The 23,855-nt window shown below is 53.4% G+C and overlaps 4 protein-coding genes across 4 annotated transcripts; 2 read left to right on the forward strand and 2 right to left on the reverse strand.

The window, feature by feature from the left end:
- Positions 1 to 206: 206 nt before the first annotated feature.
- N0V89_004026 (uncharacterized protein) lies at positions 207 to 1,321 on the reverse strand (the record flags this gene model as incomplete). Its single annotated transcript, XM_056212818.1, has 2 exons — positions 207 to 1,069; positions 1,132 to 1,321. The coding sequence occupies 2 exons, from the start codon at positions 1,319 to 1,321 to the stop codon at positions 207 to 209; spliced, it is 1,053 nt and encodes a 350-aa protein (XP_056073126.1).
- A 4,713-nt stretch (positions 1,322 to 6,034) lies between these two features.
- N0V89_004027 (uncharacterized protein) lies at positions 6,035 to 7,524 on the reverse strand (the record flags this gene model as incomplete). Its single annotated transcript, XM_056212819.1, has 3 exons — positions 6,035 to 6,681; positions 6,731 to 7,072; positions 7,131 to 7,524. 3 exons carry the CDS (start codon positions 7,522 to 7,524, stop codon positions 6,035 to 6,037), a joined length of 1,383 nt encoding a protein of 460 aa, XP_056073127.1.
- Positions 7,525 to 15,722: 8,198 nt separating this feature from the next.
- On the forward strand, positions 15,723 to 21,608 carry N0V89_004028 (uncharacterized protein; the record flags this gene model as incomplete). Its single annotated transcript, XM_056212820.1, has 9 exons — positions 15,723 to 15,770; positions 15,822 to 15,909; positions 15,963 to 16,033; positions 16,094 to 16,326; positions 16,379 to 18,102; positions 18,775 to 20,198; positions 20,244 to 20,585; positions 20,629 to 21,406; positions 21,463 to 21,608. 9 exons carry the CDS (start codon positions 15,723 to 15,725, stop codon positions 21,606 to 21,608), a joined length of 4,854 nt encoding a protein of 1,617 aa, XP_056073128.1.
- Positions 21,609 to 22,443: 835 nt separating this feature from the next.
- N0V89_004029 (uncharacterized protein) lies at positions 22,444 to 23,424 on the forward strand (the record flags this gene model as incomplete). The annotated part of the gene is made up of 1 exon (XM_056212821.1): positions 22,444 to 23,424. One exon carries the CDS (start codon positions 22,444 to 22,446, stop codon positions 23,422 to 23,424), a length of 981 nt encoding a protein of 326 aa, XP_056073129.1.
- Between the last annotated feature and the right edge of the window lie 431 nt (positions 23,425 to 23,855).

The raw sequence follows: 23,855 nt of genomic DNA on the forward strand, positions 1-23,855 counted from the left end.
GCGTGGTTCGAAATTGCATGCGAAGTTCATTGCGTTTTAGAGAATGGGTAGGAAGAGTGGCCCCATCAGTCTAGCTACGAACAGTAATATCTGCTAGCGTTGGGGCGCATGTAAATTCCTTCGTTCGATAGGCTGGAGAATCAAGGAACGCTCCCCTAATTTCTCTATCATCTAGTACGGAAGGTTCATCCACTTATCCAAGCACATCAGTATCCGTATTTTCCGAGTTCCTCTTCGGTCCATTCCCACAACTTTCGAGCCAGTCCCAAGTCCTGACTATATTTCGAGCCTTTGGTCACAATACCTACCGGCCGATAGAACTCACCATTTTGGAGGTTTGACTTGTCCACAGCCGCTAAGTATGTCTGGCTCAGTGCGCCACCTTTTGTGTCTTTGAAATGACCTGGCAGTATCGGTACAAGCTGCTTGTAGAACCAAAACCCAATCTTCATGAAAGGACCGGACACGAAGGCATTGTAAAGATCCGTGATAATGACTCCAGGGTGGACAGATACAGAAGTGATCTGAGGATAACGCGCACTGAGCTCCCGTGTGAACAAGATGTTGGCCAGCTTGGACTGCCCGTAACGTCTCCAAGTGTACTGCTTTTCCAATTCGGACTGATTGAAGACTATACCACCACTTGGCGCGGCCATCATACCCAAGCTCGACACATTAATGATCCGCACATCGGCGCCAGGCTGCTCGGTCGTCTTGAGCAGCACCGGCATGAGCAGCTTGGTGAACAGCGCATGTCCCACATGATTCGTGCCGAATTGAATCTCGTATCCTTCCTTGGTGAGACTGAACGGTGTCATCATGATGCCCGCATTATTGATCAGCGTATCGAGCCGTTCCTCGCGCGACTTGAATGTTGAGGCGGCTTCGGCGATAGAGGAAAACGAGGTTAGGTCTAATGGGAGGTGTTCGATCACTGCAGAGGGGACTTCGCGCTGTATATCGGCGATGGCAGATTCGGCTTTGGAGGCGGTGCGCGCAGCCAGGTATATGCGTGCTGGTGAGTGGGCAGCGAGGTAGGCGATTGTCTGCTTGCCGAGGCCGGTATTACCTTATCATCTATCAGCTCCTCTTCAACATGTACGAATGCGAAGACAAAGAAAGGTTACGCACCTCCTGTTACCAGAATGACCTTTCCCTCCAAACTAGGTATATCCGTCGCGGGGTTGAATTGCGTCTTTCCGCCCATTGTCCCGTCAGCCAGGCTTGGAACGAAAAGATACGGGCCTAGAAGATATGCAACAGTCCCAGCTTCCAGGCAGAGAGACCAGAGGCTGTACAGGAGCGAGGTGGATGTGGACATTCTGTCCGATTTTCGATAGGCTAGGGGTTTGCGAAGTAGCTCGTGTCATGACGACAGCCGAGGCAACCAACGTGGACAGGGGATAGGACGAACATTGCACCGTAGCCCGTTGAGATCTTGCGGCGGTCATAGATCGAGGCAACATAGGATCTATCAAGTTAATAGCAAAGGTTTCAGCTATTCAGGAGAAGAAGATAAGATGGCTGCGATGAAAGACCACGCGACGCTAGCGCTTACACGCGATCTGGCGGCACGGGAGGGGCGCATGGTGGGACCGATCGCATCTTGAATTCCCTTGCGTGCGTTCTACTACGTTCGACGGAAATGACATGTTACACTCCTCCCACCATGCCACAGAATGCCGTTTGAGCCTTAGATTCGCCAAGCACAGTGATCGCAACCACCAACTAGGTGTCCTGAGTTGCTGATATCATGTTTACACCCAATGTACCTACGGTACTGATCGCCGAAGCCACTTTCGACAGGAAAGCAGAATGTGCTGAGCGCTATAGTCACCAAAGGCTAACAAAATGTCATTTTCAATGGACGTTGCGATCTGGCACTTAGTTTTCGTTAATCCTTCACTTAACCAGAAAGGAGGATAGGGATCCTGAGGTAAGGCAACGGCCAGAGTGGATGCGAAGACCGTGTGACTTCCACCCAAAAAAAAGCGGAACATCATAGGTGTCTATTGGAAGCATAGCACAGTGCCTGGGAATATTTCTAGATGCCACACGTCGGACGAAGAAAGATCTGGAGCGGTAAGACGTGTGCTATATGCATCCTACCCAGTCTAGACGTGGAAGGATGTCTGAGCAGCCCACCTAAGCGCAAATCACAGCGATCGTGCAGAGACATCTACAGTACGAGCAGTAGCACGCTATCAGCGTTGGTCGACTGTCTGAGGTAAATAGCCTGCGACGCTGGCCTTGAACTACGCAAGCAACAATCCACGTGCGTTCACACGCAGCGTACGCTATGATGAAAGGCGCTGCATGAAATGACTCTAATACACAAATGGAAGAGATCCATGAACTACAGTGCACAACAGCTTGTCAATTCGCCAGGCAAACCATTGAAAGTCACCGTTTGTAAGATGATATCCAGCTGGAAACTCCTCGGCCGAGCTAACAGGCGCACTTTGATCGGGACAGAACGATGGAATGCACAATAGACGGAACCTGCAGGGATACGAATCGATATGCCTCGTGACGCTGAGGGGACTCCGAGGAGTGCACTTTGAAGTAGATCAGCTGCGTGTGGTTCGTTCGATCGAATTCCCCATTTCTTTTAATATCAGCGCAAGCATACATCTAGTTTCGACGGAGCTGACTCCGTTGACATTGGCAGGGTGAAGATGAACAAACATATTGAGATGAACACGGCGAACACGAACACGAATACGGGTCGCGCAACTCACCGGTAATGGAACGGCCCGAAGCCTCACCGCCACTGTTCCGATCCCGCAAAACCATTCAGGAGCGGTACCCAGAACCAGATGTCGGCAAACTGCTTGCGTAGAGGAGCTGACGAGAGCATCAGCATCCAGCAAGCATAACTTTAGCACGTCGATCCCACCATTTTCCCACCTGTAGGAACGGATGCAGTTGTGCTCAACCAGGTGTCTGGAGCAGGATGAGCTGAGGTCTGCAAGGATTCTTGTAAGGATTCTTGTAAGGAACAGTACATTAGCGTGGTCTGGGACCGGTTCTCTTCTCGAATACATGATGCAATGCGGACGTCCTCAGGTTTCAAGAGTTTTCGGCTGGACGACCTCTATTCGGTGTAGACGCATTTTAACGTTCAGAAGACCGCTTACCGTACAGAGTAGGTAGCCCAAGATGCCGTTGAGCGTCGAGGATTCAGCTATCCAAAGCGTTGCGCAACGTACGCCATCGCTCCCGTCAAAAGTCTAAAAACATAAAGTCCTAGAACTTCTAGAACAGCCAGCCGAGTCTATAATGCATCCTTCAATATTGTTGGGTCGATACAATATCCGACGCTAAAGACTTGTACGCGAACCCGAGCGCGGACCCATGTCGCTCCTTCGTGACGCCCTTTGCATGGTGTTTCCCAAATCGTCGACCTGCATGACATCTGCGGGTGCTTTGTTTGAGGTTGTAGAAAAGGCAATCCGGCATCATTGCACGGTATGTCTTGGGCATGCCGACGGACTGATACTTAGGGGTAAAGCAAGGCGGTGAATGTCAGCTTTCAGCTTGTCAGAAGGGAAGCAAAGTGGAAGGAACCGAGATGTTCTTCACCTGCAGCGATCCGTTTCTAGAAGTATAACGACACATTCCCCATTCCTCCGCAGGCTAGACGCGATAGTTGATATGCAGTACGGTTACACGAGTGGCGTATGAAGCTCTCGGTGCGCGTTCGGAAACGTCACTTGATAGGTCTCGGACAGATGACACATGCAACTGCGCGCATCACCGTTCACTGAGTGTTCGGCGGTTGAAGCGCGAAGAAGAAACGCACCGACGGAGGCTTTGCGAAAAAGCAAGTGAGGTGACCAAATACCTAATCAAGTATGAATTGATGGCACGTGTAACGGATCTGTCTTCGCAGCCAGTATTACTGTAAGGCCTGAACACTTCCAAGCAGAAGCGTGTCGCGTGGCAGCTGAAGGCGCTTGCAAGAATCGAGAAGGTGTTGTGTAACATAAAGTGCGCATGGCTGCGCGCAGGATGACTTGCTTGACTAGGGAGCGGATCCGCCCGCACGGGATACTCTTGTACATGCGTATGCAAGGTGAGGGATGTCAACAATGTTTAGGACGATGATCTTCAGGCCCTCAAACTTACCAACACCCAGGTCACTTGACGTAGCTGTTGCTACTGCAAGCATTCCAACTGCAGCGAATCCTTATGGTTTCCAGATGATGAATAAGGCGACACGTACGACTCTGACATGACCTTGCAAACCAAGATGCAGTCCCACATGTTGTAGACCCTCGGCCCGAGTTCACCCTTCGCAGATCGGGCTCCACGCAGCGGTGCGTCTGCACATGACACGCAACGTACGCTAAAGCCCATGCTGACTTGGTCGGGACTCGTGCGTGTGCTGGAGACGAGTCATGCCAGAGCGTTGATGATGGAAGCTTAGAATATGCTGTTGTGGCGGCGGGGAGGATCCAAGACAGATGATCAGGATGGTGCCAAAAACTTCTTTTGTTAGCGCAATCCTGTGATTGAACTCTAGCCAGCTCCGCTCAGTGTTCCCATGGCTCTACCTCGGTAGTTTTCTGAGAAGCGCACAAGCTATTCCCCTAGCTACAGTCTAAACCTTTTCCTAACACTTTCCCCGACAGCGGGCGAACGATACGAACTGCCGGAAGACTACCCCAGGCCCCGGACGACACGACATCGATGGCCCGGTCAAACGGTCGCTGGGATTCATGGTCTCGTCTGGTGCGACGTGTTCCGAATTGATTGAGGGGCTCTGATTAAACGAATCTATTAAGGTTTCGCGCATTGCCTTTACACGAACGAGGGTTCGCAGCTCGCTTGCTGGCGGAGATTAACGTTGACATAGGAAATTCATGTCCATGTCGTGGTGGAAGGGACGGTGCATCTGCAGGATCGCACGCTACCAATGTCCTCATCTCGTTGTCCGCCCGAGGCAGCCACCACGGCTACTTGGGTACCATGTGGACTTGCCCGGGAAGCGCAGTCATCGGCCACGTTCACGCGAACATTGTTCGGTGCATCAATCTCGCAAGATCGTCGCCAGCCTTGGTACAAGGATTTCGCACCTGCTGCACGAGATTCGGGGCGTCTTTGCTGCGCATCTGCCCCACATGTCGACCAGGCCCGAATCAGCAACACCGCCGCCCACCGGCTAACCTCGAGGCATCTGGCACACGACTCCACCCACCCACGACCACCATGGTGCCTCATACGCCGAGCTCCTCCACATGACGGCTGCGCTCGATGCCGAGGGTTGGTTGCGCGGCGACGGCCTCCTGCCACGGCGAAGCGAGATCAACGGCGCCTGTCAGGTCGCGTCGGTACCGACAGCAGGTGAAGCTAAGATCTGAACAGCAGAGGCGCCATCGACTCCCGAAACAGCGCGGGTGTCACCGGCGCTGCCGGCCGAGTCCGGGCGCCAGGCAACGCAAATCGCGCTACGGAATCGTCTCCGGAGGCAGCATCGGCCAAAACGAAAGACGCAACAATCGCCTGGGGAAAAGTCGCAACGTCAAGCAGGCGGCCCTTGTTTGTGCCATCTCTAGCATTTCCTCAACTATCGTACAAGCCTATTCCTGACCCTGTTCGCTGCCCGACTTCGCCATTCCAAAACATGCTCTACTCATACATGGGAGCCCGAAGATGGCAGGAATGGCGTGTTCCATGCCTGCCGCCGCGGAGAATCCGAGGAGAAATTGCAAGGGACGCAGGCGATAAATGCCGCCCATCGCGAAACTTGTAATGTCCAGGTGTCGATCCAATGACGACTTCGATTCCAACACATGCCTCCGTCCAGAAATGCTCCGATATTTTTTTTCCAATCCCATTCCCTCCTTCACCCTTGCTCCAATCCGAACCCAGAAATTACCCATGTGACCTTTACCCCAAACCTGAACGAAATATCGATATGAATTCAAGCAGAGCAACCGCGGACAATTCCGCCGAGGCCTGCGACCGAGGCCTGCCGTGGGGGCCTCTTCTCCGACGTGGACGCTGATGACAATGCCATCTTCCCAGCCTAAAAGTGGGACATGCCTTGGTGGCCGTATGCCATGGGCGGGGCGCCTTCCTCTTGAACCTGGCCCAGATGTCCTGGCTCCGTGTACCAGTGTCCACCAATTGCGCGGCTCTGTACTGGTCCCTCGTGTCCTGGATTTTGACTGCCTTGGTACGGATTCCAAGGCGGAGGGTAGTTGTATGCATTCCCAGATACAATGGGGGCCGACAGAGGGGCCGACGAGTGTGGTCCGATTGTATTCGAATGTATAGCAGCGGGGCTAGTGTCGATAGTAGTAGGAAACGGATAAGGCGCCGTGCGTCGGTATTCGTGAGGCGCAACGCCAAGAGGTTGGTTCTGGTAATGTTGGGGTAGACCTTCAATGTTGCCGTACGACATGGATCTACTCGGCGGCTGAAAGTTCGGGGGCGCCCAATTTTGATTGTCCTGATGGCTTCCATAGGACATTGTTGTCGCGGGTGTGTGCACCCCCGAAACATTCGATTCGCTGCCGAAAGCCGAGTTTGCGGTTGTAGGAGATGGACGCCAGTAGCCGGTAGAAGAAGAAGGGCTCTCCGAGACAGATGAAGATGGTAAAAAGCCAGTGCTCGGAGGCCACTGTGTGTCGATTGGTTGCGGGTAACCGTATCCAGGCTGCTGTACTGGCACTGTAGAGATCAGTGACATTGTACGAACATGGAAAATCGGCAAACTCACTTCCGCTTGTTGGGGTCATGTGGTGGGGTTCACTGTCGGATTCACTGTGAACTTCGTATCGAGACACAGAGTTTGTCGATAAAGTTCCTGGGAAGGGAGGGCGGAACTCATCCACCTTGCCTCCCAACACGGAGACGGGATGTCGTGGTGATGATGTGTTGGAAGATGTAGGCGCGACGATGCTCGCTTCTTTTGGTGCACCTGCTTGTGAACGAGATTGTTCGGGCGCCTGATCCACGGGGTAGAAGTTGCACTCTTTTTTCAAACGAATGCAGTTTGCGCAACGTCCAGTGACTTCGTCGTTGGCGACGAGGCATCTGATCTTCCTCCTGCGACAGTGTCCTGCATTGAGAGGTCAGTAACGCCATACCGGCGCAGTGCTGGCCGCGGTCTTGCTTACCGCAGGCGACTGATGTCCGATGGTAACCCAGCTTATTCCGTCGTTTGTCACCAGTAGGTGACAGCTCGCTGGACGTTCCAAGAGCTAGGTTGCGCATGTGCGGTGTCGATGAAGAACGTCTGATGACGGCAGTCTTGTCTTTTGAAGCGCGCCTCTTCTTGAGGAGCTGTTGCTGCGGTGAGGTTTCGGCGCCGGCCTGGTCGGTTTGCGCAGAGTAGTAGTCAGAGCGCTCATCCACGATTCCGGAAGTTGTTGTTTCTGGAACAGGAAAGCCCGCGCCAGAAGATTGGGCCAGAGGATCGTAGGACATTGCGTTACCGACGGGCTGCAAAAGCAAGGCGTGGTCCAGCTTGGCTGCAACTGTCTTCGCACGGCGGTCCACCCCGACAGCCATAAGAGGCACAGAGTAGTATCGCGCGCAGAGAATCGATCTACGAGAGTCGATACAGCATTGAAGGGTCCTGCAGATATCAGCATGGAGGTCCGAACTAAGACGGACCGATCCCCGCCATGCGACAAGGTGGTACACATACCCACGCTGTCAGGTGCGGAAGTATTCCCAAACGTTGGAGCCCGCACCACCAGATGCTGGCTGCAGTGGGGAATCACCGACAAGCACAGTGACGCGCAACTCGGCAGCGCATGAGAAGTTGGTGGGCAGGTTGCAGTGAATGGCCAGGATCAGGGAGGGTCGAGGAGCCCGGTAGAGCGGCAACGGTGAATGGTGATTAGGAAGAGGCAGTGAGGCACCTAGGCACGGTACCAGTTCACGTTCGGGGCACACAGGCAGCACCCACCACCGCAGGGAGGCTACGGAGGCTCATTCGCAATTGACAAACGAGCGAGCCAAAGAAAAAGAGGCGGCGGAAGGCGAGGATTAGAGCACGGAGAATGAATTTTGGGCGACGCTGTTTGGCTGAGTGTCTCGAGTGATTAAAAGTGGCGAAGGACAAGCAGCACACACGCTATTTCCACAACGGGCCACTTGCGCCTGAGCAGGCATTCACCAGCAGGCATGCAGGCGTGCAGGCATCTCAGGCACCCTAGACTCCATGGCTTGGCCTGGCAGGACGATCTTGCGCCGCTCTGGAAGGAGTGTGCGCACCCTGCGCTGTTGGAGGCGCCGCAGGAGCCAACTGATGTGCGGGATGGATGAAGACCAGCACGGGCGTTCTGGAAGAGGGCACACGGCGCGCGCTGGTCCGAACTTCGGAGAAGGCCCACCATGGGCGGTGCGTGGAGGCGGTGGTCTGGCTGTCACCGAGCGGCGGACTGGCGCGGTGGAGCGCAGCCGCGGCGTCAGAGGCTGTCTGCGAGGGCCGGCGGCTCTGGACGTGCTGGAGCCCCGACGCGCTGCTGCACACGAAGGCGTCGGAGAAGGAGGCAAATGAAGCGCCTTTGTGTGCGAACGACGGGCGCCGGGGGCAGGTGTGCAGGGGCGCTGCGAGTCTCCAACGGAGCGCGATGCGTGCCAGATGGGGGTTTGGAGACGGACGCAGGGCTGCCGACGGCGCCAAAGTTGACACGCTGGATGCGCGGAGGCGACGGCGTCTGCTGGCTCGGTCGACATGTCGCGCTGGCGCGATGGTGCCATCGCCATCGCCCTCGAGCAGGGGTCGGCCGGGGGAACGCCAGGCGCCGTCGTGGGCAGCGCATGCTGCGACAGAGGGCTGCAAGGAGCAGTCCTTCCCCACCGACCTCATCTCGCTACCACGGCGGCCACGCGCTCCAGGCTATCGCGCGCCGCCCGTTCAGGCTTCGCAGGCTCCGGAGCACGCGCCGCGTTGCACGGCAGACGTCGCGCGATGTCACCGGCGTGGAGCTCGATGCTGGACGCTGGACGCTGGACGCTGGAGCAGTCCCGGCACACGGGGACCATGCATACATTCACCCAAAAGTGTCCTCGCACGTGGTTGGCGCGGGGTCCGCACGTTCACCATGCCAGCCCCGTCCGGACATCCAGATGCAGATGCAGATGCAGATGCAGACGCAGACGCAGACGCAGACCTCTGTCGCTCCTCGTACGCCTCCGTCGCCCACGCCGCCCACCACCACGTCCTCCGCGCCTCCTGGTTTGCCCACGCGCTTTTGCTTCTTCTCAACCACCGCTCGGCGCCGCCCATCCCACGCAGGGCTCAAAGCCAAGGCTAGCCGCGGCCCACCTGCCATGTCCCTGCAGAGCAACCAACATCGCTTGGGTCGCTCACTGCACCAGAGTCCCGGGTACCGGCTTTGTGCCTCAGGAAACCAATTTCCAGAAGTGAGGCTCCTCGTCGTCTCTGGCTAAATCGCCATGGCGCTGCTTCCACAACGTGCATTCCCGATCGATCCGCATCGCCTAAGCCCTCGTGAACTGGGACTCCGCTGCTCACCACGCTTCGGCGGTACCTCTTCAGCGGACAGGACCGAGAGCCTGCCGAACCACCTTGCGAACGTGCTGCATGGATCGGTCCGGAGCTTCAATCTGCGCACAGTCGGCGCCGAGAAGCGATCCAAGCCCCAAGACGCCCAAAGACGCCCAAAGTCCCCCTTTCACTTCTTTTAGCCTCCGTCAGCATGTGATTGGCCCAAGAGCTTACCCCCAACGTTGGCGCACGAGGCGCTTCCCACGTTGAGGATGCATTTGCTAGACGCTGCTCGTAGCACAGCAACGAAGCCGTTATCGCCATACTACCATAAGGATCTGGCACCGTGGGATACGGTCCCTCTTAGCCACCTTCCCTAAGCAGTCGTCGGTACCTGCTCAGCAGGCCTTGCATATCAAGCTGTCGTCGATGAGCGCGATGCCTGCTACGCCCCGGCCGTGCTCATGTCACTATATTTTGTTTCGGTTCTATTGGCAGTTTTAGCCGTATCCCCATGGATGTGCCTATTGGGGAACAAGCGCCAGTGTCAGCATGGAAAACCACGTTGACACCAGCATTGCATTCCTGCACCACATTCCCGCACGATCCCCCTCCAATGCTCCGAGCTGTCAACAGCACTATCCGTACGACCGAGTGTGCCACGACGACGTTACTTTGGACTCGCCGCGTGCGTAATTGCAAATGCACCAGAACGTCTACGCCGCTGGCTCCGAAATGCTGACCGGTCGCATTTGTGCATTGAATCAATCTCTACACGCCTGCGGATTTAGATCATGTGCGGTACGTGCACTGCGCTGACCCATGTCGACACGTTCATGCCTTCAAGCCGACTGTTCCACGAGCAATGCTCTTTTGCACTGGATGTTGGACAACTGCTATCACTTATCCAAGTCGCTGCATTCAATAATGCTCGCCCAAACGTTCAAAACATGGAACGTTTGCTCCGTGCATCCAGTGACCGCAAGCGTATACTTCAGTCAAAACTTACATACAGACCTTGAGCCGTTCAGACAAACCTTCAAACGAGTGGGAAGCTTGTCGTTATCATACTTCCACCGGAAGCATGGGCCGGTGCCAAACAACGTAATCCATTACGCAATACTACAGCACCTGCCGCCAACTCCTTCAGTGAGCAAATTGGGGCGCAAAAACTGCGTACTAGATTCCACGATCTGCGTTCAGAGAGAGATGGAGCACACGTCGACGCTGCGCTGCCACCGTTGGCTCTGGCTGCGGACGGAGGAGCTCATACGTCGTGTGTCACCTCTTCACGTGCATCGTGCACCAACGAAGGTGACACACTTGTAATACGAGCTCCTTCATACACTAACAGACGCCTTCCCCACCTTCAGTTCTCGCCCCGACTGCCCGAAAAGGCAGCCCCACCTTAGCGCGCCCAGGTCATCATTAAATACGCCGCAAGCCTACGACACGATACGACACTTGAAAGTTTGCGGATCACGTCGGAATATTGCCAGCACCGAGTATTACATCAATAGAACCTTGCAAACGTTGAGTGCATGTGCGGGGATCTGGACATCGACGTATCTTGGGACACCGTAATGGAATCTACAGGTATGCAAGGTACCAACAAGTACAATTTGCTCGCCTGGCTCATATTATTAAAGTTTGTTCGGCGCAGCAAAGAACATGACTGCGCCGCTCACATTCTCTGTGTTGATGTCCAATGCTCGCAGCGCCGGAGGATTGCCGCTCTCTGGCTCATAACCATTCGCCATGTCATTTTCGACGGTGGCAGTCCCATCAACTTGTTGGGAAGCCACGGGACTAACCGACGCCAGCACCAACGTGCCCACCACATGCGGTAGCATGGCAATTCCGGCTACCGTCTGGACATTTCGCGCGGAGTGGTCACACGAGCATCCTGTCCTACGAACCCTCCGCCTAACGGTTACACTAATGGTGGCTGTGCTCAGCCAGAGCCGGTTGCGAGAGCCGGTAGCGCAACCAGAGCCATGGAGAAGAGGGCTCACAAAAGTGCTTCTTTCAAGGTGAACAACTTTCGGTCAGTTTCGAACCGCACGACAGACTCTCGGAGCCTTTGATGAAAGCATGGCGGAACTGTCCAATTGCAAGCAGGTCCACGTTGTAGGCCACAAGTCTGTCCAGCTCCATGCATCAACATCAACCGACCGTTCATTAGCAAGGACGAACTTGCCACATACGAGCATTTTCAAATCTCGTCGCGCCATAGTCCACATCTATCAAGCGTTGACAGTAACCGACGTTTCGTGTCACCCCAACATCACCGGGAGATGCTTCGATAACGCCACAACCGCACAGCCCTGCAGATGTAGCACAGTCCCAAGTCTGAAGCGTGTCAGCTTTCGTTGTACGATCATGAAGAGAACATGTCGAGTCAACGCGTACGTTGTCTTGTTGAAACGACGACTCGAATTGAAAGTGTTGCGGTTGTGAAGACGGGGCTTACTAGCTTGACTACCTTCGTACGAATGCCTTTGGACCACTGTTAACGTGTACGCCAGCGCGATCGTCTCATGTATGAGCGGAGGTATCCGCCTCATACAGTTCGATTCTCCGGTATTGTGCAGTACCCGAATTCCCCGCTTTGCCTGCGCCAGAAACCACTGCGATGTCATGTGACGTAGTAGCTTCAGTTGCATGTCGTCATAGCGAATAGATCTGGTTCGATCTCTCACGCTTTGCCAATAGTGCTCTTAGCAGACCACCTTCGCGGGTGCAGCACTACCACACCAGTCATCAATACTCTGGAAATTGGTTGTCCTTCACCTTGCAGATCAGGGTGCGAACTACAACGCCAATCTCGTCCTTAAACAGAAGTAGGCGAAGTCGGAGACGTTCAGAACAAAGGCTATGTGTGGCTGTTGCCACACAATTCACTTTTCCCCGCTTTTGTTTTCCCCAAATCGCACTATTGTGGGGACTCCTCGGACCTCCGACGGCAGTTATCGATCTCAAACGTGGCAGCCGTGACCACGTGGAGATGGACCCCGAAATAAATTTGCTCACTTGTGAAAACTTAACAACAATGGACAAAGAATTCAACACGTGGAAAGTTTTCCCTGCCAATGAACGTTTTGACCACATCTGAACACGAAGTACAACAATCATCTTTAGCAACATGGTCTGATTTTGTAGGAAAGGCCTGGTAAGCTAGCTCGTCCGGTGAAGGAAGTGTTCTGAAGGGGTTCACTTGCCAATGACGGCTATCGGAGTTGACACTACTAGAAAACCGTATAGGCTACCATGCAATTTTCCCTCCAACTTGGTTGGCAAACAGCCTCCACAGACTAAAGATGCAAGTGTATGTGTTTCCACAAGGAGTAGGCCAAACTTACGCCCCGATTTTATTGGCCCGGTCGCAGTACTATGTAGTCTGTTCGCTTCAATGGCGTTCCCGATCGATAGACTCACTACAGTATCCGAATCAGGGAAGCAATAATGTCGAAACAGTGAACGAGTACATTGTCCAGAGCGAGAACTACCATGAATGCACAACATTCTCCATCCGAGCCATATTGCCTCGAACATGTTGAAAGCTAGTCACTACTAGCTTCGTGGTAGGACCGTTTCGCCACCCACCATCTCTCATCCCATTGCATCGGCCCGCTGTACAGTTTTGATCAACCAACACTAATCACCCAACACCCCGCTTCGTAAAGTGAAAATCCCATACCGACCGGATGAGGCTTAACCTGATTTTAAGAACTTTCCATCGACAACTTTGTGCATCAAGACCTAACGCTAATTCTCCGAATAACGGACCGAAGCGCTCTCCCTAAGCGCATCCCCTACGATCGTCTACCTCCACATACCTATATACGGCTAGCGCAGGGATACTTCGTACATAGATGTGCGTGGTTGATCATGTAATTTTGCAGTAACGTCTTTGAGTACCGTGGTGAAGTGCCGAAGCAGTAGTGAACTTTCCTATTTCTCGTTAGACTTCATATGACTTTTACACTAGGGGATAGAAGTGGGCGCCGATTGTTGTTGACACTCCACAGATTGTGAATCTGCTCGCTCGAACTGAGAATACGATCAAGATTTTCACCATCCAAGACATCAATCAACGTGAGGGAAAGTACGGAACTGTCGTCGCTAAGCGTCCTTGTGCGATTATACTGTGCTGACTGATGACTTACATGATGCAGAAGCGCGGCTCGCTCTTTGTTAACATCTCACTCGTGAAGGCAGCGGACCTGAACCACAGATGAGATGGTTGAGTCAATGTAGAAGTGTCCTTGGGGGGCCCGACGTGTATCCTGATTTGCTCAAGCTTCTTCGTTCTTTTTTCTTGATCATGATGGCATACTTTGACAAGACTTCACATCCTGGTCTGGTGAGCAAATTGACGCACCGGACATCGCATGATGTATATGAACAGAGTAACACAAGGGTTGATACTATATCCACGGTTGCAGGACATTGAACCAGGTCTGTATCGTAGTTTCCATGGAACCGCACGTCTTCTAACGACTTCATCGTCGCTCTTGCGGTGGCCCTTGAAGTTCAATGGTGCCTAGAAAACAATCTCGCTGTGGAAAGATGCTAGTGCTGAATATGTCAGCATTCAGTCAAAATCACAAAGGTCAACCCTACTTTGTTCGAATTTGCAGATGGTACAACCGGGTTTTAGCACACCTCTTGCCCCTATGATGTCGTAGGCTAGTACGAGGAGAAGATAATGGCCGTGAAAAATGACGGGGACGATGCGAAAGGGTTGAATGAAAGCTTATGAGGTGGCTTCAATCAAGGCTTGTGTGTTGGTGGTGGTGACTAAAGATGGTTTTGCTGCTGAAGTAGGAAGTTTGGTGTCTGAAACTTCTGTAAACATTATGTCGTCGAAGTATCGTTCGAGTGACAGACTGCCCCCCATATCATCATCGAGCACGTACTGAAGAGCGCCGTTCCAATGTTCGCGTAAGAAACATTATGCGCCTCTGAAGATCTACGGACCGTAACGTTCGATGTCTCTTTGGCTCACGGGGCCACCGTGCTATCTATTGTACAATAACCCAAATCGGCGAACGGAGTAGTGTTGAGGTAGGCATGCGTGTATGAGATATTTCCGTAAGTAGAAGCCAGAGTTACTAGATCGCTGTGGAACGATTGTATTATTGTGGTAAGGTACAATGCATGAATAATGCCTCCGGAAGCCGACGTGAACACCGATGCATTCGTTACCTTCCACCTGCCAATCAACGTCTTTTTTGCTCTAGCCTTTGGAGACCGAGAATTATGCATTCGAGTCCATTACTATCGAATCGATGCTTGTCCAGAGGTTAGTTAGTCAACCGGCAGCCTGGGCATGGCTTCGCCCCGAGATTTTGAGTGATACGCATATCCCACGTATAGCTCTGCAAACACGTCAATCGTTGTTATTACGAGCCGGTTATGAAAGACATATATGGCCGCTCTGCTTTGCGTGGAGCGGCAAGTTGCACAGTGCTTGGATGTATAAAGACTTTGGAAGCTCACGACCACTCCACGAAATCGCATCTTTGGGATGTGGGTGTTGTACTGTAGATATGGTTCATAAGAGGTGATATAATATGTGCATTCATGCTAAGAAGCGCGCATGACTTCGTCAATGAAGCAAGGGGAGCCATATCACTTTTGCATCAGCGTCGAAACATTTTCAGCCGTGTGCTTCGATCTGCGACATCTCTAGAACGACACTGTAGCGATCGCAGGTCTTTGAGGATCTCCTATTACAACCTTCCACCGATTCGTCGCTGTTTATGGAATTGTCGAACTTCTTTGTTCCTTTCCGTCAACCGAACATGTGTCCTTTACAGGAGTGGGAAGGCCGGAAACTACGGCATGGAAGATTAGGGCAGAAGTAAAGGGGCCAGGAGTATTAGAACGATCCTACAATGAGTCAACGATGCACATTTGTGGGGAATGGGATCACCTAAGTACTGTTGTAGAGAAGGGTTTAGGTGTTGAGATCGGCCGAGGGAGATGCACTTAACGCATCAAGGCTAGTCCATTGAGTAGCGCAAAAGGATGTGCCCCTCCGAAGGCGGCCAGGCTCGTCATCCGCATAAATTATCCGGACTACACCAGAAGACTCACCATTCAATTTACTGATCGGACGTTCTCATTCCTGCGCACGCGACGTGACTCATTGCCGTCTGAGCTCGTATAAAGCGTCTCTCTCAGAGCAATCGCTCTTCCTACTTGTCTCTATCTCTCAATAGCAGAAAATTACCCCACCATGGACGCCATCAAGAAGACTTTCGCGCAATGCAAGAAAGAGGGCAGGGTATGGAATTGACACGTATACAATGCTATTGGGTACTGACTCTAGCTGTAGTCTGCACTCGTCACGTATGTGACTGCAGGCTTCCCCACCGCCCAGGAAACGCCTGATATCATGCTTGGAATGGAAGCAGGTGGCGCTGGTAGGTTCTAAACGCCCACAATTGCCGCAGAACGGCGCAGTTGACTGAAGCAGATGTCATTGAGCTTGGAATGCCTTTCACGGACCCCATTGCGGACGGTCCCACGATTCAGAAAGCCAACACCGTACGTTGAATCCTTCGCCACGCGCACCCCTTCGAAACTGGCTGACGGCCGATATTGTAGCAAGCCCTCAAAAATGGCGTCAACACGACCGAAGTGCTCCAGATGGTCCGAGATGCAAGGAAGCGTGGCCTCAAGGCACCGGTTATGTTGATGGGATACTACAACCCGCTGCTGAGCTATGGCGAAGAACGCATGCTGCAGGATGCGAAAGAGGCAGGCGCCAACGGCTTCATCATCGTAGATCTTCCTCCCGAGGAAGCCTTACGCTTCAGGAACTTCTGCCGCAGCTACGGGTACATGGAGTGGCACGCTATATGAATAAGGATATGCTAACGCTAGAAACAGGTTATCTTACGTTCCCCTCATCGCTCCCGCCACGTCCGAACAGCGTATGCGTGTCCTTTGCAAAATCGCCGATTCCTTCATCTACGTCGTCTCACGCATGGGCGTTACTGGTGCTAGTGGCACCCTGAACGCTGCTCTTCCGCAATTGCTTGAACGAGTACATAAGTATTCCGGAAACATTCCCGCTGCGGTCGGATTCGGTGTCAGCACGCGCGACCACTTCTTGAGCGTCGGAAAAATCTCAGAGGGCGTTGTGATTGGTAGTCAGATCGTCAATGTGCTGGCTGAAGCCGCTCCTGGTGAGGGTGCCAAGGCGGTTGAAAAGTACTGCGACGAAATCTGTGGAAAGAGTAGCCGTATGAGCACAACTCGTGAAGTCGGAATCATTGAGACCATGGATGCCGCCAAGGAACCCAATGGTGTTCAAGTGGACAAGGTCATTACTGACGCGGATGTTCCCGAGGGTCCTGGACTCGCAGACCAGATGGAGGCTCTCAACACAGATATGGACAGCGGCGACGAAAGCGCGCTTCCAGCTCGATTTGGCGAGTTTGGCGGTCAGTACGTGCCAGAATCGCTTATGGATTGTCTCGCAGAGCTCGAAAAGGGGTTCAATGATGCGATCAACGATCCAAAGTTTTGGGAAGAGTACCGGTCCTACTTCGACTACATCGGACGTCCTGGGCATTTACATTTGGCCGAACGCCTCACAGAGCATGCTGGCGGTGCCAATATCTGGTTGAAGCGAGAGGACTTGAATCATACTGGCAGTCACAAGATCAACAATGCACTGGGACAGATCCTCGTTGCTAAGCGACTTGGAAAGACGGAGATTATCGCAGAGACTGGAGCCGGTCAGCACGGTGTTGCGACTGCTACCGTCTGTGCCAAGTTTGGCCTGAAGTGTACCATCTACATGGGTGCGGAGGATGTCAGGCGTCAGGCATTGAACGTCTTCCGCATCAAGTTACTCGGTGCTCAGGTCGTCGCTGTCGAAGCTGGTACTGCGACCCTGCGTGACGCGGTCAATGAGGCCATGCGGGCGTGGGTAGTTAAACTGGACACCACCCACTACCTCATTGGCTCGGCGATTGGTCCTCATCCCTTCCCTACGATTGTTCGCACGTTCCAATCCATCATTGGCAACGAGACCAAGCAGCAGATGCAAGAAAAGCGTGGCAAGTTGCCCGATGCGGTGGTTGCTTGTGTTGGTGGTGGAAGCAACGCTGTTGGAATGTTCTATCCTTTCTCCAAAGACCCGTCGGTTAAGCTTCTGGGTGTGGAAGCTGGTGGTGACGGTATCGACACCGACCGCCACAGTGCTACCTTGACCGGCGGCTCTAAGGGTGTGCTCCACGGTGTCCGCACCTACGTCCTCCAGAACAAGCACGGACAGATCACTGACACCCACTCTGTCTCTGCTGGTCTCGACTACCCTGGTGTAGGACCCGAGCTTGCTTCTTGGAAAGACAGCCAGCGTGCCAAGTTCGTCGCTGCTACTGACGCTGAGGCATTCATCGGCTTCCGTCTGATTTCGCAGCTTGAGGGTATCATCCCGGCACTTGAGTCTGCGCACGCAATCTGGGGAGCTCTTGAGCTGGCGAAGACGATGGAGAAGGATCAAGACATCGTCATCTGTCTGTCGGGCAGAGGTGACAAGGACGTGCAGAGCGTGGCCGACGAGCTGCCCAAGCTCGGCCCGCAGATCGGATGGGACCTCCGCTGTAAGTTCACACCGAGACCGTACTTGAGTAAGACTAACATGATGCAGTCTAAGCGTTCAGTGTCGTATCTAATGAAGGGGTTCGAGCCTCATAAGCAGGTAGATGCAAGCGTGTAGCAGCGTTAGATAGTGCAACCTCAATAGACGCATATTCTGGTTTTGGCTTGGCTCCTTTCTTCAATTCCTTCTTCGGGAGACACTGCGTGACGAGCTTTGCGTGCCGCGCGAGCGAGCAAGGGCAATGTCTGGGCGTCTTGGCTTCTCTATGCCTGACATGCATTGCCATCGAGCTAAAGTGACGTAACCGACGGCTATTGTGCTCATCGACGTTCAGCCATGTCGAAAGCTACGGGCGTGTGACCTGTGAAGTCTTGGGGGGTGCACCTTGCATAGGTAGTAGGCAGTAAAGTGGTGTAGGGCCGAGGAGCAGGGCCAACCGATCAGGCATGTGCGTGGTCGTGCGGGCGCGGCCGCCTGACAAGGAAGAGCCACAGTCTCGGAATCGTGAAGCGGAAGCGTGGTGCGCATCGTTCAGAACAGCAAAAAGCACTTCCAGCGCCCCGCTCCCGCCGCGCCCATCCACCACTGTCGCCTATCGCCAGCCGCCGCGCATGACCTTTGCGGGCCCGAACGATCCGCTGCTTCGTTCACATTTCGGCGCACACTGCCTAAGCAAACACGCTGGACCGCATCGCCCAGCACCTCGACGGCCCGAACCAAGACGCGTTTGAGCTCCAGGAGCTTCCCAATCGCACAGCCAACAGTCGGAAAGAACACAAGAGGGCGCGCAAGAGGCGGGAAAAGCTCGAGCGGCTTCGTGCGGCTGACGAGATGAAATTCTCGCACAGCCTGCAGTTCAATGCGGTGCCCGACTGGAGCAACCACTACATTGCCTACAGCAACCTCAAGAAGCTCATATACACGCTCGAAACACGTCTGAACCAGCAGAACACTCACGTCGATGCTGAATCCTCGCCGCTGCTGAACGGCGCCTCCGAAGACCCAGACAAGGCTTTTACACGTGCCTTGGACGTTGAGCTTGAGAAGGTCATCTCCTTCTACCAGATCAAGGAGAGCGAGGTCTATGGCGAGGTTGAAGATATACTGCAGGATGAGGAAACCTATGAGGACGAGCAGGAAGTGTACGAACAGGAACGGGAGGGCGCACCGCAGGGCAAGAAGGCCCGCAGCGGGAGCATTTTCAAGAACATTGGTTTCAACCGCGCACGTGGTGGCAGCACAAACAGCAAGGCCTCTACCATAACCGAAGAAGACGAGGACTCGGACGACGGTGCGAACGAGACGTCCTTGCTGCGGAGGAGAAGCGAGGATGGACACCGGCCGCGGCGAGCCTCCACCGACAATTATGCTTCGGCAGAGGTTGCCTCGTCCCGCCGAAGGACCAGCCAGGCCTTTGAAGACTACAACGACATGTCGTTCTCGGTTCTCTACGACAAGGGCGTATCGCTCAAGCAACGTACCGTCAGCATCTACGTGTCCTTGTGCGAGCTACGGTCGTTCCTGCAGCTTAACAAAACCGGATTCGAAAAGGTTCTGAAGAAGTACGACAAGATTATGGACCGAAAGCTCAAGCGCGCGTACCTCGAAGAACACGTTTATCCCGCAGAGCCTTTTCAGAAAAGCACAATGAACAAGCTTACGCAGAACCTCTCCCGTATCGAAATCATCTATTCGCGCATATGTACAAAAGGGGATGTGGACGAAGCGAAGCGGGAACTGAGGTTGCATTTGCGGGAGCACGTTGTGTGGGAGCGCAACACGGTCTGGCGTGAGATGATTGGTATCGAGCGCAAAGCGCAAAGTGCGAATATTGGACTTAGTCAATTGCTCGGGCGTGATTCTGATCCGAACAAGGTTCGCCGCCAAGGTGACGATGTTCACGCTGACATCGCCGAGCTCAAGACGCCCATCGGAAGATATAGATGCCCTGCATGGTTGCTAAGCTCCCAGTTCTGGGTCGGCATCCTCATCCTTGCCATCTTCATTGTATTGTTGGTGGTGCCCATCATGGAGAAACCAGAACAGCAAAACTGTCTGGCTATGGTGATATTCGTCAGCTTGCTGTGGGCTACGGAGGTAGGTACCTATGAACTTGGCGTTGATCATCACTAATACTAGCAGACAATCCCTCTCTTCGTTACCTCTCTTCTTGTACCCTTCCTAGCCGTCACTCTTCGAGTCGTCCGGAACGATGACACTGGCAAGCGTCTTGAGACAAAACCCGCAACGAGCTATGTCTTTGCTGCCATGTGGACGCCTGTGATCATGCTTCTCCTGGGTGGCTTCACCATAGCAGCAGCCTTATCCAAGTACAATATTGCCAAAATTATGGCCACCTTCGTGCTCAGCAAAGCTGGGACGAAGCCCCGTACTGTGCTGATCACTAACATGTTCGTTGCCATGTTTGCCAGCATGTGGATTAGCAATGTTGCTGCGCCTGTTCTTTGCTTCTCTATCATTCAAGTAAGTTACCACCAAATGTGACTAGAAATCTCTAACGTATCAGCCCATACTCCGCAATCTACCTTCCGACTCCAACATGACCAAAGCGCTCCTCCTCGGTATCGCACTCGCTTCCAACATGGGCGGCGCAGCTTCCCCAATCGCCTCACCACAGAACCTTATAGCCCTGCAGAATATGGCTCCAGAACCATCCTGGGGCATATGGTTCTTCATCGCGCTCCCCGTCTGCATCATCTCTATCCTTCTCATATGGCTACTCCTGCTTGTGACCTTCCAGCCGGGGCGGAATACCACCATCGTGCCGATCAAACCCGTTAAGGATAAATTCACCGCCACGCAATGGTTCATCTGCATCGTTACCCTCGCCACTATCGCCCTTTGGTGCGTCAGCCACCAGCTCGAGCCTGTCTTTGGCGACATGGGCGTCATTGCCATCATCCCCATCGTGCTCTTCTTCGGCACTGGTATCCTCAACAAAGAAGACTTTAACAACTTCCTGTGGACTATCATCATACTCGCTGCTGGTGGTCTATCCCTCGGCAAAGCGGTCAACTCTTCAGGTCTACTGCACACTATCGCAGAGTCCATCACGAGTAGCGTAGATGGCATGAGCTTGTACGGCGTTCTCATCGTCTTCGCCGGACTCATCTTAGTGGTGGCGACATTCATCAGTCATACTGTTGCTGCTTTGATCGTGCTGCCGCTTGTGCAGCAGGTTGGGCAGGGCATGGCGGAGCCGCATCCGAATCTTCTTGTCATGGGTAGCGTGCTCATGGCTAGTGCGGCTATGGGATTGCCAACGAGTGGATTTCCGAATATGAGTAAGTCATCTTCAGATGCCCTAAGATTTGACCACGTAGAGCTAATTGGTGAACAGCTGCCATCATGATGGAAGACCAACGCACTGGACAACGCTACCTCGACGTCAAACACTTCCTCACTCGCGGCATTCCTGCCTCGCTCATCGCCTTCGTCGTTGTCATTACTGTTGGATATGGATTGATGCTTGCTGCGGACTTCTGATCTCGTTTTTGTATATACCATACTATTAACGCATGTAGGTTATCCGACGGATCTGCGAGCTTTGTTTCAAGCGATTTACATGCATCAGCCGGCGTAAAAGGATGTTTTCGAGATTGATGAGACACAGTACCTCTAGAGAGCTGGATCTGGGATTTGTATGGTAGAGAGTTGTAACCAGATGGCAACACTTGCATAAGAATGCATTCGCGGTTTTCCTCCCATTCTACTGCTTTTCCGATTGTTCACGCAATATAGTAGTACCCAAAGTCCGTCTCTTCGTCCGCCAGATGCGTTGGAATTATTCAGCTACCCAGAGGTTGATGGTGGTCGCGCTCTGGTCAACTCGCTTCTGCGTAAAGTGCCACCACCCAATATCTACGTAGCGCAGTAGGATTCGACGCTAGCGATGATTTCCAAACTGCGTTAGCACACCTAACGAACACAGCCAGGCACCGTGTATCAACAATGACAATTACGCCTGTGCGCAGGATGGAGATTGCGGAGGCTAGTGTAGTCCGGGTTTTCACCGACAGTGCCTCAATTAAGCCCAGAGATCTTTCAGACCTTGCCCCTTCGAGCGAAGTCATTGCACACGGAGACGGACAGATCCTACCTTGAATGACATACTACTGACCTGAAGGCTTAGAAATGTGGACGGTTTGTCAGCGAGGCAGTTGCCGTATGGAGTTGTAGAAGATGGAGGTGAGTATAAAATTGACCTCTAGAGCCGCGCAGAAAAACATCACAGCAACAGGAGCGTCTTCAATATACAACTCAACACCAGACTTCAACAAAAGCTCGATCGAGCTTATAAATACTCCACCCTCCTTCCAAGATGCATTCCTTGGACACCCTGGCTATCCTAGCCCTCCTCCTCACCACCAGCCTCGCCCAACAAACCCGCACAGTCTTCCAGTTCCCCAAACCCACCTGGCTCGAAAACATCGCCACAACCCGCACTGGCCACCTGCTCACCGGTGTACTCAACAAAGCCCCCGCTGAACTACACATCGTCGACCCCTTCGGCACTTACGAGGCCTCATCAGCAAACGCAACACTCCTCCACTCCTTCCCTGGCGTCAACACCGTCTTCGGAATTTCAGAATACGCCCCCGACCTCTTCGCCGTCGCAACAGGGGACTACAGCCCGTCCACTGGCGCAACGAAAGGCACCTATGCCGTGTGGACCGTCGACATTTCACGTCCCGATGACACGAAAGTCCACAAGATCGCAGATCTGCCCAACATTGAAGTGATAAACGGCCTTGCCGCCCTTAACAAGGACGCCATCCTCCTCGCCGACAGCTTCGCCGGCACAGTAGTGCGGCTGGATGTTAAGACTGGGCGCTCACACACTGTCATCAATGATGGTAGCACTGCGTTCGCGGCACCGCTTGGCGTCAATGGTCTGAAGGTGTTGCATGCTACGAATCCGCCGACATTGTACTATACAAATTCGGGACTGAACGCTACGTTCAGCGCTCCTATTCATCCTACCACAGGCAAGCTTGATGGCAATGTGAGCATGCTTGCGAGCAATGAGAGTGTGCCCGACGACCTTGCTGTTACGGATGACGAGACGATGTTCTTTGCGAAGCCATACGCAGGAACACTGACCCGAGCCAAAGCCGGCGAAAAAGCTGTTGTCGTCGCTGGGTCGGTGGGGAGTCTGGAGCTTGGAGGCGTAACGAGCGCGACGTTGGGTAGGAGTTATAAGGACAGGGGTGTGGTGTATGTGGCTACGATGGGTGGATTCAATGCGGATGGGAGTTATGCTGAGGGTGGGAAGATTGTCGCGGTTGAGGTTGGGAATTGACTTGGTAGGTTTAGAGGGGTTGAGGAAAGGGTGGAGCAAAATGGTGGATGGTCGGAGTGGTCGCTGGGCATGCTTGATGGGTACTGGAATGAGTTGATATATTGAGTTTTTTCATCTTATTTTCATTAGATTTGTAGATATTTATATCACATGATGATATTCTCTTCCGAGCTAGCAGGCACCGAAGCAGAGACGCGGGACGCGATAGCGCAAGCACAAGCAGTCCTTGTGTACTGTCAACTTACCAGCTAGTTAGAGCTTGGCAGTTGTCAGACTCCTAATGTTGTCTCCGCTCCTAGTAACATGTCTGTTTAAGACCCTCGATGAGCTCCTATCGTATGTTCTCCTTGGACTCTTTCAAGGCTTGTCAAGACATGCAGCACTCATAATCTACCAGGCGTATGCTTGAACCGCGCCAACCGCGGATATGT

The sequence above is a fragment of the Didymosphaeria variabile genome (assembly GCF_027946475.1).
Source record: "Didymosphaeria variabile strain IMI 356815 chromosome Unknown scaffold_3, whole genome shotgun sequence".
Taxonomy (NCBI): domain Eukaryota; kingdom Fungi; phylum Ascomycota; class Dothideomycetes; order Pleosporales; family Didymosphaeriaceae; genus Didymosphaeria; species Didymosphaeria variabile.